This window comes from Ceratosolen solmsi, unplaced genomic scaffold (assembly GCF_000503995.2).
Source record: "Ceratosolen solmsi marchali unplaced genomic scaffold, CerSol_1.0 scaffold6, whole genome shotgun sequence".
Lineage (NCBI taxonomy): Eukaryota > Metazoa > Arthropoda > Insecta > Hymenoptera > Agaonidae > Ceratosolen > Ceratosolen solmsi.
The window spans coordinates 9507416-9522932 of NW_011948414.1; the positions used below are offsets into that span (position 1 = coordinate 9507416).

The window sequence follows — 15517 nt, forward strand, 5'->3', positions numbered from 1 at the left end:
AAATAATAGTCAAATTTATGATTCATGATATAAATCAACGTGTTTCAAACGCATGAAACATTGAAAAATTGCAAGTTAAAATATAATAATGCTAATTTATAGTTATATTAATTTATTTATCATCTATTAAATAAATAGATTAATTTGTAATATAATAATGCAATAATAAACGGCCAAAAACTTTTATAAAATGCAATTATAAAAAAAAATTACTATTTGTGTATAAAAATATTATTTCTATAATGTTCATCGGAATATTGTAAACTTTATTCCCAATACTGAAATCAGGGAATACACATTAATAACGATAGGCATATGATATTTTGTGACATTAAATTTAATTTTATTCTGTTTGTTGATGATAGTACATGAATTTCTTAATCCTTAAACGATAGATTTTGCATTTGAAATGAATAATTCTGAATAGTAAAATCAGCCTATTTAAACACCTCGGTTTGCCATCAAACAGGAAGCCAGTTTGCAGCTGTCATTCTTATCTGAAAATTAAAAAAAATAATAATTTATTTAATGATCGACAATATTGTATTTTCTTTATTTTATTATTTTTAGTATTATCATCATGGATATTTGTTCCCATTTTATTCATCACATTTTGTTATTTTTCTTTCACTTTACGTAAACTACTATGAACTTCAATTTTTATAGAAACAATTAGCAATTATGAACAAAATGAATTACAAAAAATATTGATTACTTAAATAAAGATTATTCTAAATTTGCTGTATTAGAGGAAGAATTCAATTAAGAAAAAATTGTATATATTTTTTTTTGGTTAATTATCTTTTTCAGGATTATTTTTGAATTTATGAAATAATATTTATTACATTAATAACATTAATAATTAATATTTACTTTGTGATTTGCATGTATCAAGGGCCTTGCCTAATTTGTCCACGTTGACACTGAATTTAATAAAAAGATTAGATTCGTTGAGAGTTCCATCAGTATTCATCTACATTTTAAAACAAATAAGTTATAATAATTATTTTACATATTTTACATAATACGTGATATATTTTAAACATTATATCCTACTTACAAGATTCATTTTCTTCATCATGCATGCATAATAACAGTTTCTGTTTTGTTCTTCCTTCTCAGGAATCTTCTCATTTTTTAAACCATTGGCGTATTGTTCTAAAAAATTTAAGTTTAAAATTATAATTAATATCGGTAAATAATCATATTTAATAGTTTTAATAAATTAATTTATTTCTCGTGCTTACGTGGGTCAAATCCATGTTCAATCAGACATGCTTTGATAAAGTCTTTGTTGACGTCATTAATAGGATCTTCCTATTATAGATTAAAATAGTATTTTAAATGAAATTTATATTAAAGATAAAGATAAATGTATAGTATAAATTAATAATATATTTTGAAAAATTAGTTACAAACTGAATATCGTTTTCATTTAAATGTTTAATAGTTTCTCAACTTCGTTATATTAACAACTATTATATAAATATTTTTATTCAATAATCAATATATAAATGTTTCGTATGTAAATTTATTCTAATTAAATGTAAGTATATTTGAATAAGTCAATAATTCAATAATTTACTATAAATATTAATATATTGAATACAAAAATCAAATCACTACATATTGTGACTTTATGCAGTATCTATTAAGATCTAATAAATAATAATTACATTGTTTTATTATTACAAAAACGAATAAACAAATGAAAATTTCTTCTCATCGTTTTAATATTTCATAATCAGCATCTTATTTATAAAAATTATTGTGAAATTTATTCAAAATGTTGTTGATATTGATTAAACGTTATTATTTAATGAAAATTTTAAGATTTATTAAACAATTATATTTAAAAATAAACTACATTATTTAACTTTAAAATAACAATATTTTAAAATAAATAAATAAATTTTAAAATAAGATTTTCTACTTTGATATGTAACGTACCATCACAAAATAGTATATGCATATAATAAACGAAATAATAAAATTAAAATAATAAATTTATTTATTTAAAATAAATTACACATTTATAGTGTTTTCTAATCGAACATTACAAAACCCAATAAAAACTAATTCATTTTCAATATTTGAATACAAATAAAATAATGTTATATTTCAAATATACCGAGAATTATATTTTAATACATTTTTAAGTATTAATATAATATTTATATACATAATTATGTTAAAAAAGGAACACTATTTTAATTATAAGATTATACAGCGTTTAAAGTAAATTATATTTTATAATGCTTGAAGGCTACTTATATATATATATATATATATATATATATATATATATATATATATATACATAAACTGATTAATATTAATTTTTCTTTCAATTATTATAAAAATTTATTTTTCACAATTAATCAGAAAATAATAAAAAAATACATACCGCAAAGACTCCGACGAGACAAAATGCAAGAATGACAACGAAGGTCCTCATTATGGTATGCACGTGTTTAAGATTTTGGCGACTTTAATGTACACGTTTAGCAAAGTCAATGACGGTCCGCAATCCCCTGGCAGCTTTATATATAATCGACATAATCGGTGGCTTAATGTTTTGCAATTGATAAATTATAGTGTTGACCTGAAAGTGAACTCTTTTAAACCCTCTAAAGTGCCCGTGATAAAGCACGATAATAAGTGCTTAACAAACAAAACCTCATTCTTTCTCTCTTCCCTCACTCTTTCACTCACTTTTTGCCACTCTCTGGTCCTCTCATTTTTATTATCTTTCTGTCTCTCTCTGTTTCTCTTTCTGCACACACACACACACACACATGCACACGCGCACGCACGCACGCACGCACACACACACAAATACACACACATAAATAAAGGGTATAGAGTTATATGTCAAGAAATATATATGGATATATGTATATATACACAATAACCACAAATGCATACATATACAAATACAAAGAACAAACCTAATTCTTCTCTCTGTCATTTATTTTTACTTTAAAGTATTCTATTACGAGTAAAAAGTTTCCGTGCCTATTGAGGCATCGTGTTATTAAAAATTATTTTTCATTAAATTACCTTATTTAAAAAGACATTTATTATTATATTCTACTTTAACTAATAAATCTGAAAAAAGTTTAAATGCTTTATAATTTTAATTAATTTAATTAATTTAGCATTACAAGGAAGAATTTTTTAACTAATTATTATTTATAAGAGGTCTTAGAAAATAATTTACTACAAATTTGGAAATAAATATCATTGAGTTTAATATTTAGATTAAATTAAATTCTTTTAATAAGGTAAACTTACTAAAAATATAATCACTAATTTTTATGAAAATTTATAATAGTATTAATTTTGTAATAAGAGAATAATTTTTAAATTAACTTTAAACTTAAAACCTTAACAATTTTTAAGTTAATCTATTAAAGTAATTTTATATTTATAATGTAGACAAAGACGGACAAGATATTTGATATTGTGGGAACTTTTTTCAACATAAAATGATATTTAAAGCAATCAATCTGAAACAAACCTTACTTTTACAAACATTTATAAATGTAAATATCATTCCTAATTAATCGCACAACTTTTATTAATGATGAGTTTTATAGAAATATATTAAATTTTAAAGATAATATTACTAACATAATACTTATTAAACCACGAAATATTTGATTATCGTAATTAAATTTTAAATAAAGTTAATATGACGATCATTAGGAAACAATGTTAATTCTCATTTCAATTTCGACGACATTGATTCTCGTGAGAATGTAACGAAGTTAAAATGGTTTTCATTTATTATAATGAAAATAATAAATTTTAATTTTAATTTTCGTTTATTATTTCATTTATAATTATGTAAATGCGTATTAAATGAGTAATTTTTTAGTTTATATATAATTAAATAAAAAAGATTCTAAATAATAAATAATAATATAGCAAATAAGCACAATATGATTATTTCAATGAACAATTTTATTTTATCATAACTAATTTATATTGGAAAATTAATAAAATTGCATTTTTTATTATAAGTTTATTTATGGTTTAAACTAATAGAAACATCGAGAATTTGAAAGAAGAAATTATATAATTTAAATATAAATTTAAGAATCAATCGTATTCGTTGTTTAACAATTATTATTCATTTTTTTAAATATTGGAAAAAAAACAAAAACATTTAAAATATATTTATTATTATAAAAAAATACTATTTAATAAGTTTAAAATTTTAAATTGAATAATTATTGAAGTTTCAAGGAATTATTCAAATGAAAAGTTCTTCGCGTTAAAGCCTTTATAAATGAAACGAAAATGTTTGAATTATATATATATATATATATATATATATATATACAAGTATTTCTTTGTTGAAGAACTGAATTTATAAATTCAATAATTAATGTAATGAAATGATGATAAAAAAATTTTTTATTAAATTGATAGGATTATAAAAATATTTTGTAGAATTCAAAATATATTTCTTGTCTATAAACAAATAATTCATTTATTACTCTAATTGTTACTAATCTTGTTATATATATATATATAATACATAGTATAACATAAAAAATAATATAATTTGTAATAAGAAATATTAGTTATAACAAATCTTTGTAACAGTATCGAAATATTTTTGAAAAAATGAGAAAATTCATAATAATTTATAATTATCTTTATCTAATACCTAAATTTATTCAACTACAAATTAATCTACAATAGAAAATTTATTCATAATTAAAATCATTTATTCTTTTCATATAATATAATTAATAATATATTAATAAAAAATCTGATTAAATCTATACTTGAAAATAATTCTGATTACATTTACTAAATAACTTTACACATTTTAGTGAAAAAATGAAATAGTATAAAAAGAATAATATATGATGCATTAATTTCATACAGTTTATTTTTATTTTTAAATCACACCGTGATAAAAAGTATATAAACTGCATTAATAATTTTTTAAATAATATAATATAAATTGTGAAACTGTATTTCAACTGGAATTTTAATGCTCCTCTGCGAATATTAATTCTATAATATACATTCAATTTTCATGCTACATAAAATATTTTCAAGAAATACTAGAAATTAATATTTCAATATTAAGAAATCTTTAAATATTTCAATTTTAAGCTATCAGAATTAAGAAATTCTGATAACCATTTAAATATATCAATTTTGCCTTTTATTTTGTACTTTATTATTCAATTATGTTTATATACATATATAGATATATTTATAAAGTGTGTATTTTTTATCCCTTTCTAAATATGTGTTTTGAAAGAAATAATATTTATGAAATCTAATAAGATGTTAATATGTCTAAACATATTTTAATTTTACTTTAAGTTGTAATAATTTTAATTACATCTTACGTATGCAACGATTTCTATATTTTAATAATAAATGAGAAAAAATGCTAATCCTAATATTATTTTTTATTATTTAACTGATGATTAGTGATAATTAATTTCTTTTAAAAAGTAACTATTTTTTCAGTAATCAATTGTTCGAGATTCAGAGAATCTCTCGAATGTAATCATTTGGGGGATAGCTATCCAATACCCAATAGCTATCATTTGGAGGAAAAGCGGCAACGGTTATAATTTCGTGGAAATGATTCATTGATTGTTGGAAGTTCGGAAAAGCCGGTAGTCCGAAATGATACAAGTGCACAATCACCTCCATTCGCACCCATTGTTTCAAGCACCACAACCGCTTCATTATTGGCAGCTAAGAAAGCACCGCGTAAATATTTAAGACAAGCCTACCATGAGATAAGAGCTACTCAGTCATGAGCCAGTCGACCAAGGCGCTAGTCAGCCAAAACGAGTCACTCGAGTCATTGCACACACTCTCAGCAGAACCGCTACGGTAGATGCATTGACCAGCTTCATATTGAGCAGCTTCTCACTCATACTAGTGCCCCGAGCACGAAGCTGTTGCAGGCCTTTCTCATACTAGGTGCAATCGCACACACTTTCATCAGAGCCGTTACGGATGGCCTTTCTCATCCTTCCACACCACAAGACAGCTTGGAGCAGACCAGCAATCAAGTTACCACCATGTGTCATTACACGAAGAAGTGTCAAGAGCTTTACGATCTCTTACTTTTCAGTGTAGTATTTCATCACCAAGGATACTGCATCAAAATGATCCCGAGATTTACAACCTCCTACCTCTACATGTAGTGTATGCTGATACCACGTGGCAACAACCAAAAAACGACAAGATCTCACCAATTCTCATGGTCAACGTAGAATCATTATATTGTAGTTGTAAAATAAAACGCAATAGCAAGCACGAAAAGCAGATGCGTTGAATACTAAATTGAAGCGTTACCCCTTCCACTTGCCCCCACTTTTCCCCCACCGGCCAACTGGTGGCCATAGTCTAATTCTAAATAACAATTCATGTGAATAAAATTAACTTCGTAATCAAAAGCAATAATGGAATAAATAAAATTCGAAAATCTGATTAACAAGACTTTATAAAATAAATATACAATTAGAAAAACGTTAAAAAGTATTATAAAAATCCATTATTATTAGTCATATGAACATCTCTCTCATCGTTTAATTAACTTTCAAGTCTTCATTAAATTATATATGTATATATAAATTCATAATGTGAAATAGAATAAAATAATAGATTATTTTATATTATGTGTATTAAAACACATAAATATTATTTTAATACTATTTTACATTTGATAACAAAATTATTTAAATATAATCTATTATTAATAATAGAAAGATAAATAAAATGTTAAAATACTGAGGTAATACAATTTATGATTCCAAAAAAGATTATTATTTTATCTAAAGTAAAATAAAAGACAGATAATTTATTGAGATAATATAATTTTAGGTAGATTATACGCTTATATGTATAATATATTTAATAAATACGTAATATTTCATAAATTTTGTAATTCTCTTATACATCTAATACATCTTAGACATCTTAGATATCTTTTATATATCACAGTCAATAAATAAATTGTATTTTAATCATGCAATAACTAAAATTTGATTAGTTATTACTTTATATTTTAAGAACTTTTTATTTTCTTGACTCCTAATGTTTATCGAAAATATTTAAAATATCACGTTGTATCTAAATAGAATATAAAATTGAAAGAAAATCTTTTAATTATTTTAAGAAAAAAATATATTCTACAGTGAAATAATTTATTATTAAATTGTAAACCATAAATAAAAATATATTTCAATATAGTGTAAAGATTTAATTTATAATTAGTAATCATATCAGAATTCATCATTGTTAGATTATTAAATTGTGTTTTTAAATTTATTAAAAATTTTAATGTATGCATTGAAATATTATTTAAAAAATTAAACTATTAGTAAAAATTATATAAATATTTTGTAATAAAATTTTCAATCTATTACAATATTCATGATGCAATGAAAATCAAATTTACATTTTTATTAAACTGTAAATATTTTTTTAAAAATATCTCGTGTTTTTGTCTTAAGATTATATGAAACAAATAATAGAAATGATATTTATTGGCGTTGATTGTTTCATATTATTTTCATAAGCAAGTAAAACCTGAAAATGTACTAATTTTTTCTTTAAGATTATATCGTTTAATACGATTATAAAGATACTCTAAACCATTTAACATTCATAGTGATTATGTGGAAAGAAAAATTATTACAATTTGTATAATCATTATAATTAACAAACGTAAAATTTCATTTCTTAAATTCGTAATTACCGACAAGAATAACAAGAGTAATAAATAAAAAAGTATCTGAAACGCGAAGATCACTTTTATCTTTACCATATGAAATACAGTTTCGAAGTATTCGCTAACTGCTTCCGAGTTAAGTTACAACGGAATGAAGAAACTTTTGTATCGTCCTCGTGACAAGTTGATGAGATAACTTTGAACCAGGTTTCACATATGCCTATGTTTACTGAAACACGAAATATGAATGCACGCGACATTCGCATGTACAAGTTATACATACTGAAACAATGCACAGAGTCCAATTACATAAATGTGTGCGTGTTTGCTTGTGTGCAATGGAATTTCGCACCTCGACTGGATATCTTAGAATCTTCTACCGATTGAGTCTCGCGTCAAAAGAAAAAACAAGATTTAATGAGTTGATGACTTCAACTAGTGATGGATATATAAAAGAGATTTTAATTAAAATAAATTTTAAGTTTTCTCCAAACTCGATATTACCACTTTTTATAAAATTTTTATAACAATATTAAATTAGTAAATTTAAAATTATAAAGTACATAAAATTATTTTTTAATTCTTTCAAAAAGTAACAATTAAATGATTATTTTTTAAATGATTATTTTTCCGTGTATCTAAGCATTAATCATTAATAAATTTGACATTACTTATATTTAATAATAAGAATTACATCAATTTTTTTTGTATAATTTTTTGTACAGTTGAAAGTTAAAAGTTAAGATAAATAATTTTGATTTGTTATTGATTGTAAAATTTGAAATGAAAATTAAAACTTATAAAATTAACTCATTCGATTGATAAATACATTATATACTGTTTGTAAGTGAACAATATTCATAATATGTCATTAGATCTTCTTATGCACAATCGTATTTCTAAAATAATTTAATTTATTTTGTAATAAGATATACAAAGTTATTTTAAATATATTTAAACGAAATAATCAATAAAAATTAATGTTGAAAATACTAGATCGCGTGAAAAATTATTTAAAGTAAAATATCGTTAACTTCATTGACCAATTTCTGGGATTGCGGACACACGTGTATTATTTCTACACTGATATTGCAAATCAATATGCACTGCGCGTAAATATAATATGAAGATATATGTGTATACACATTATCTGTAATCATACATTAGGTACTCGTACAAGAACGATTTTTCTTTGCTGCAGTGGTAAAATGGCTAGTTTTTAAATGGGAAACTGATGATTATGCGCCAATCAGATAAGTTGTCGAGAAGCTTATATGAGTATACGTTTCAAAAAAATATAAATAGCTTTGTTAAATGGAAAATAGGATTAAGTACGATGGTGGCGATGGTGAATGTATTTAAATAACTTCCTTTTTTTTCTTTCTTTCTTCTTTTTAATCCTAATGAAATAAAAATTCTGCTAAAAATTCTTATCTGCTAATTTTTATTTACATAAATAATTCATCGACATTTATTATTTTATGTATTTATAACTTCAAATTATAATAGATAATAATGTAAAAAACAATATGAAATATAATAGAAACATTCTCTGTAATTTAACACATTATCGTTTAGTAAATAATTAAATATGGAGTAAAATCAATAACCATACACCTCTTTTCATTCAAATATTAATAAATTGAATTTATTTTGACATTTTCATTTTAATAAAAAATACAATCTATAAAAGTCGATAGTACAACGATTTATTAATTCTAATGTTTCTGCGCGACAGATAAATTCATACCGATACTTTTCATTTTTATGCTTACATAATAATTTGAATATTGAAAAAAAAAAGATATAGCTAAGGAAGATTCTATTAGTATAAAATAAAAAAGAGCTGTTTGAACTCTTGTCATCATAGAAAATAAAAAATAAACGTTTCAATTTAAAAGGCTTTTTCAAGAGCCAACTTCATGTTTACTTGTATTTTTTATTTGTACCATAATATACGTATCGATAAGAAATCTTTTCTTACATTTACTTAAATAAACTATCAAAACGTATTTACTTCATATAAAAAATCTTCAGTTAAAAAAATGCAATGCTATGAGCAAGAAAATACATCGGATGAAGAAATAAATATGATAATTGATAACATGTTAGCGGAAGATCAACGTGAAAAATTACATAAAAATGAAGATTCTTATAAACAATCCGAAGAACGTGACGTATTATCAGTGAAATTTTTTATTTTTTATTAATTATATATATTAAAAATTCTTCCTTTTGTATTTATTAAAGTAGCAGAATATTAATAATTGTAAAGTATATCAATTCGTATATAGTTCTAATAAATGATGTTATGTAAGTTGCTTATTACAGTAAATGTAAAATATATTGTATTATATTAAATTAATAAGTGAAAAAAATTCTTTTAATATAATTTAAAAATACAATATTTTAAATGCTTAAAACTATACAAAATATGATTTTACATAATACATTTTGAATTATATAACGGCAATGGTTATAAATTTTAATTTAAATAGCAATTTGTTTTTATCATAAGCTGTACAAATTTCTTTTTCATGACTGGAATTAAATTAAATTAAATAAAAATTTTACTCTAGAATTTTAAATAATGCGGCTGTAAATACAGTCTGTTTCGATTGAAAGACAAAAAGTTCTTCTTCCTTTTTTTATAGAGTTTTGTAAAACAAACGATCATGAAAAAGAGCTCAAAAAACAACACGCGGGAGTTATTAAATCGAAGAGATTTTCGCTGCATGTGATGGAAGCGATGAGAGCTCTTCAACGACAAAAGAAAACAAAGCAAAGTAGCTTATCCAAGTCCTCGACAATCTGTGAAATCATCGGTTATATACAAACAAATTTTCCTTGCGACGGTGACATCGACGCGCAGGTTCGCACTGCACTCAAACAAATATGCTGGCAAGGGTCAGTAATTCTTTTTATGCTACTTAGATTATTGATGTTGGATTTTCTTTAAAAAAAATTTTATGAATCGCTAGTATCTTTGTATCTGCTCGTTGCTAATTCTAACATTAATATGAAGCTTATATCTGATATTATGAATAATAAAAAAGAATATATTTTCTATATTGTTATTTCAGTTTCGTAAAAAATCAAGGGAAAAATAAATATTGCTTGATAGGTCCGGTTGCTGATCAGCTACACAATGATAAAAATGCTAATTTTGTCAAATCACCATGTGCATTAGTAAATGAAAAATGCCACTGCAATATAAACACACCGAACACAACACAGGTTAGTAATTTCGTATAAATTAGTAGTATTCGTATATCAAAATGTTTAACCAATTGTAACTTTCAGTAGAATTTTTAATCATAATTATAAAATGAAATTTCAAAAAATTAATATTATGATAAAACAATATACAATGAAAAAAAACAATATTGTGTACACTCAATTATTAATATTAATAATTATTCGTATTATCAATTAATTTTTACCTTAGAATAGAAAATTAATATCTTAATGTATACATTAATATTATAATAAGTATTTTGAATTTTGACTTTTGATTCTAACAAAATTTTGTAATTTATTTCATAATTTACTTTTAAACATACAATCACGTTATATATTATAGCATAAATAAAATCAATAAAATAATGTTAATATCTTGTATATTATATTATATAAAAATTTCAGTTAACATACATTTTTATATAATTCTATTATTTTATTGTAGTATGAAAAAAAGATAACATTTGATAAAATTACATAAAATCATTCATAAGATTCATAAGATACATTATTAAATTACAAAGTTTTTTTCTAATTAAATTAATTCTAATTAGGAAAGTATCGAAGCCAATCTTTCAGCAATATCAAGTTTTGAAGAAGATTCATTCTGCCATGATATTAATAGTAAAATTAAAAATATAAACCACACTATACGTCCATGCGATAATAATATGAAACAAACAATGAATTTGAATCTCGACAAACATAAGCAAAGTTTGGGACAGAAAAATAAATACCGAAGTTGTAGTAGTCCAAGGAAATATAGGTATACAGAAAAAAAATATTGTCACTAAAAAAATATCTGATAGATTAAAAATTACAATCAATTAAACCATTATAATTTTTGAAATACATCTTAGTTTTAAGACTAATTATTTTGTATATTGTTATAGCAAATTTTCTTGTATTATTATATAAAAATTAATTTTGACAAAACTATGCAATAATTGAATTATGAAAGACGATTAAAAATTGAAAATGCGCGAACGGCTTAATTAATCATCTATTCGCTTTATATATAAATTTATTCTAAATTGAATTACTATCGTAGTTTATGAAAAAAAAAATTTTTTAATTTTAATCCCTAATAGTTTTTTGAAATACATTAAACGATATACCAATTTCACACAGTTCGGCAAAGGAAGATAGCGATATCGTGGGTTATATTAATAATCCTACGTCAGAAATAGAAACAGACATCCACAGACCGGAAACGATTGAACTCTGCGACGACAGTATTAAAGCCGATTTATGCACAGAATCAAATCAAGAAATAATTGACACCTCTGACGACAGTATCTTACAGGAAATGAAGAAGAAATCTCAACGTCCTAATGACCAAACGCGTGATCGTGATCTCAAAAAATGGATTCGTCACTGTAGGCGCGAATATGCACAACAAACTTGCAATACTGCTGAGAAAAATAGTCAAAAGTGATTGTTTCAACTTGTAGCTTAAATTAACTTTCACAGTTTTTCGAAAGCATTATTGTGACGTCATTATAATCAAGAGTAATTTGCGGCAGGATATTGAAAAATTACTTATACATGAGTGACGTGTCTTTAAAATATATGTTTAAAAACTTATATATGGAAATATTATAAAAATTAATTACACATACAATAATATTGATTTTTTTACATTATTTCTTTTAAATATAATAATCTATTTATTTTGAAGAAAGTTACTTTTAAAAAATATCAATGTCGCTAAAATAATAATTATACATACAATAATAAACATTTTTTTAATTTTAAATACCAAAACATAACTTATTTATTATATTTGACTATATCTTCAAATAAAACATTGATCCTACTGTCTCCCAATTTAAAAGCATTACTGTATTGCTTATAAATTTTTTCCACGCTAAACTATACTTTATAATTATTTTTATGTAGTATTCGATTGACTATGCTTATGCAGATTAGCGATATAAATTATTTGATGAACATGTAATTTTAATACATTTAATGCTAAACAGAGAATTATAAAAAAATATATGTAAATTATAAAGTTATATCGGTTATTATATATTTAATAGGATTTAATTAAATTTTTGATTAATAATCAAGTCTTACGCGTAAAAATTTCTTATTGAAGACGTATCATCCAAATATGTTTTACATAATCGAAACATATTTCACAGATTACTAGAAGAAAGTAATAGCAAAATACTTTATATGCTTATAAAATTAACTTAAAAATTTATTGTATTTTATTGACAATACTCAGGTATTCTGTTACTCACCTTTCATTTTATTTTTTGTTAGAAAGATTAATATTTGAATTGATACGAAATATAACTCCTTTTTCATCCTTTGGTTCTAAGAGTCCGAAAACAGTTGCAAAATACAAAAACTCTAAGATACATGATGTTATCTTATCATGACCTGTATAAATTATAAATTTTTTGGAGAATTTTATATTAGTTTGTGTTATTTAAACTTATTTTAATGAATATATAAAACGATTCTCTATACAAAATTTTTTAAAATACTTTATTCAGAAAATGCATTTTAAAAATATTATTAACACATTGTTTATGATTTAAACATATTTGACATCAAATAAATTCTAACATTTGAATTCGAATATTTTAAAATAAGATATACATATATATATATATCAAAATATAATTTTAATATGAGTATTTGAAATATATTTAATACAGCATAACAACATGTTTTAATGTGTTTCCATTTTAATATAAAATACTATATTATTGAAATTGGTACAACTAAAAAATAAAATATTAGAAATTTGAAAATATAAAAATATTTTTATTTAAATATTTAACTTTCTCAATTTTGTAATACAAAAACAATATGATTACATAGCTATTGTATAATTAAAATTAAACTACAATTTATATTGAATTATAACAAGTAATAATATAATTAATTGTCAACATGTTATTTTATTTGTAAAATAATAATCTGAACTATATATTAAAATAATGTATTGAAAAAGTGTTTTATTTCAAATGTTTATTCATTTTCTTATAATAATTTATAACTGCCGCACTTAAAATCAGATTTTTAGTATTTATTGACACAATTGCACCAGTAATTAGGAGATATTTTTAAAACATTTAGAAATATAATATTACTTATAAATTTGATTTTGCAAGTATTTTACTATAATATGATTATATTAATAATAGCAGTCATATTTATGTATTTTCACATAAAATATATCCATAGAATTATCCAATAAATCATCATTTTACTGTGTAAATTTGGAATGTAAATGTAAATAATATGTTACGTATATACTAACCTTTTTTGGGCCATTTCTTCCATTGGGAAAACATTTCTGGCTTCCAGGGTATGGAATTAAATGATTCATTCTTCATTGTTTTATGTGGCGATTTACGAACATTTGAGGCTAATTTCTTGAGGTACTTACGCCGATGAAATTTACGAAATTGTTTGGTCGCATTATTCTTTTGCATATCAATGACTTCACGATTCGATTCTTTTTCTAGGTATCGGTATACCAATTCAGAAATTGATGGTCTGTGTGTTTTATCCCACGCGATCTTTCCCGCTCGGTCTTTTTGAAGAATTTTATGCGTTCCCTAAAATTTTATCAAATATTCATTAAAAATTATTAAGAGTTGAAATATTTTATGTATTAAAATAGTAATTTTTGTATTTTCTTCGAATTATAAGGGAATTTAACGTGTTACTTTATAACATTATTTATATATATATATATATATATATATATATATATACAAATTATAGTTCATATTAATAATTATAAATAACAATATTTAGCTGATGCTTGAAAAATTTATTTATTCAATTCAAAATTTATTTTATTCAATTTCCTATTTCGAAATTTATCTATAAACTATTTATATTTATATTTATATTTCAATCAGATATATGATTACAGCTAAATCTATACTTACTGCAATTGAAATATATGTCTAATTAGACCCTATCTAATGAGAATACAAATTATGAATATAAAACTGTAAGTCATATTAAGAAAAAAAAAACGTAAAATTATTTTATATTATATACATTAACTGTAATACCTTTTATACACAATACTAGTGAGTGAATATAAAATTAAATGAGATATTACAACAGAGATATTAGTTTTCAAAATAAATACTTCTGCTTAAAAATAAGTATGTCTTAAGCAATTAACGCAAAAAATATATAAATCGTTTATAATTGTTTTTAATACATTTACTTTGAATTTTTTCGCACAACTTTGATATGGATTTCGTTTTTCAATAAACCTTGCTTCATGACCAGTTTGAATTCGAACACGTTTTGGACCACGATAATGCGAAGTCGTTTTCATTATATCGATCACTATACACTGTACAATTTAAATTTTTTATACTAAAATACGTAATAATATGTCCTATTCAAAAATAAACTTTATCACTTATTAATTTTGACGTAACGATTTAACGTATACAAAAACAAGTGTGAAGTTTTCTTGATACATAAATAAAACAGCACAACATGGAATGTCAAAATTTTGTTTTTGAATCGTAATTTAGATTTTAAAATGCTTTATAT

General features: G+C 22.8%; 3 protein-coding genes across 3 annotated transcripts; 1 reads left to right on the forward strand and 2 right to left on the reverse strand.

Moving 5' to 3' along the window:
- Positions 1-316: 316 nt before the first annotated feature.
- LOC105368002 (uncharacterized) lies at positions 317-2541 on the reverse strand. Its single transcript, XM_011506884.1, has 5 exons — positions 2408-2541; positions 1248-1317; positions 1061-1158; positions 874-973; positions 317-497 (listed from the first exon to the last, which is right to left on the reverse strand). The coding sequence occupies exons 1-5, from the start codon at positions 2456-2458 to the stop codon at positions 442-444; spliced, it is 375 nt and encodes a 124-aa protein (XP_011505186.1). The 5' UTR covers positions 2459-2541; the 3' UTR covers positions 317-441.
- Positions 2542-10864: 8323 nt separating this feature from the next.
- LOC105368003 (uncharacterized) lies at positions 10865-12487 on the forward strand. The gene is made up of 3 exons (XM_011506885.1): positions 10865-10963; positions 11521-11732; positions 12098-12487. Exons 2-3 carry the CDS (start codon positions 11638-11640, stop codon positions 12402-12404), a joined length of 402 nt encoding a protein of 133 aa, XP_011505187.1. The 5' UTR covers positions 10865-10963; positions 11521-11637; the 3' UTR covers positions 12405-12487.
- Positions 12488-14244: 1757 nt separating this feature from the next.
- LOC105368415 (uncharacterized) lies at positions 14245-15293 on the reverse strand. The gene is made up of 2 exons (XM_011507424.1): positions 15180-15293; positions 14245-14550 (listed from the first exon to the last, which is right to left on the reverse strand). The coding sequence occupies exons 1-2, from the start codon at positions 15291-15293 to the stop codon at positions 14245-14247; spliced, it is 420 nt and encodes a 139-aa protein (XP_011505726.1).
- Between the last annotated feature and the right edge of the window lie 224 nt (positions 15294-15517).

Coding starts and splice junctions, on each gene's coding strand:
- LOC105368002 (XM_011506884.1), bottom strand. CDS start 2,458: ATGAGGACCTTCGTTGTCATTCTTGCATTTTGTCTCGTCGGAGTCTTT. Junction 1,318..2,407: donor GTCTCGTCGGAGTCTTTGCG/GTATGTATTTTT, acceptor AATCTATAATAG/GAAGATCCTATTAATGACGT. Junction 974..1,060: donor TGATGAAGAAAATGAATCTT/GTAAGTAGGATA, acceptor TTTAAAATGTAG/ATGAATACTGATGGAACTCT.
- LOC105368003 (XM_011506885.1), top strand. CDS start 11,638: ATGAAACAAACAATGAATTTGAATCTCGACAAACATAAGCAAAGTTTG. Junction 11,733..12,097: donor AGTAGTCCAAGGAAATATAG/GTATACAGAAAA, acceptor AATTTCACACAG/TTCGGCAAAGGAAGATAGCG.
- LOC105368415 (XM_011507424.1), bottom strand. CDS start 15,293: ATGAAAACGACTTCGCATTATCGTGGTCCAAAACGTGTTCGAATTCAA. Junction 14,551..15,179: donor GTTGTGCGAAAAAATTCAAA/GTAAATGTATTA, acceptor ATAAAATTTTAG/GGAACGCATAAAATTCTTCA.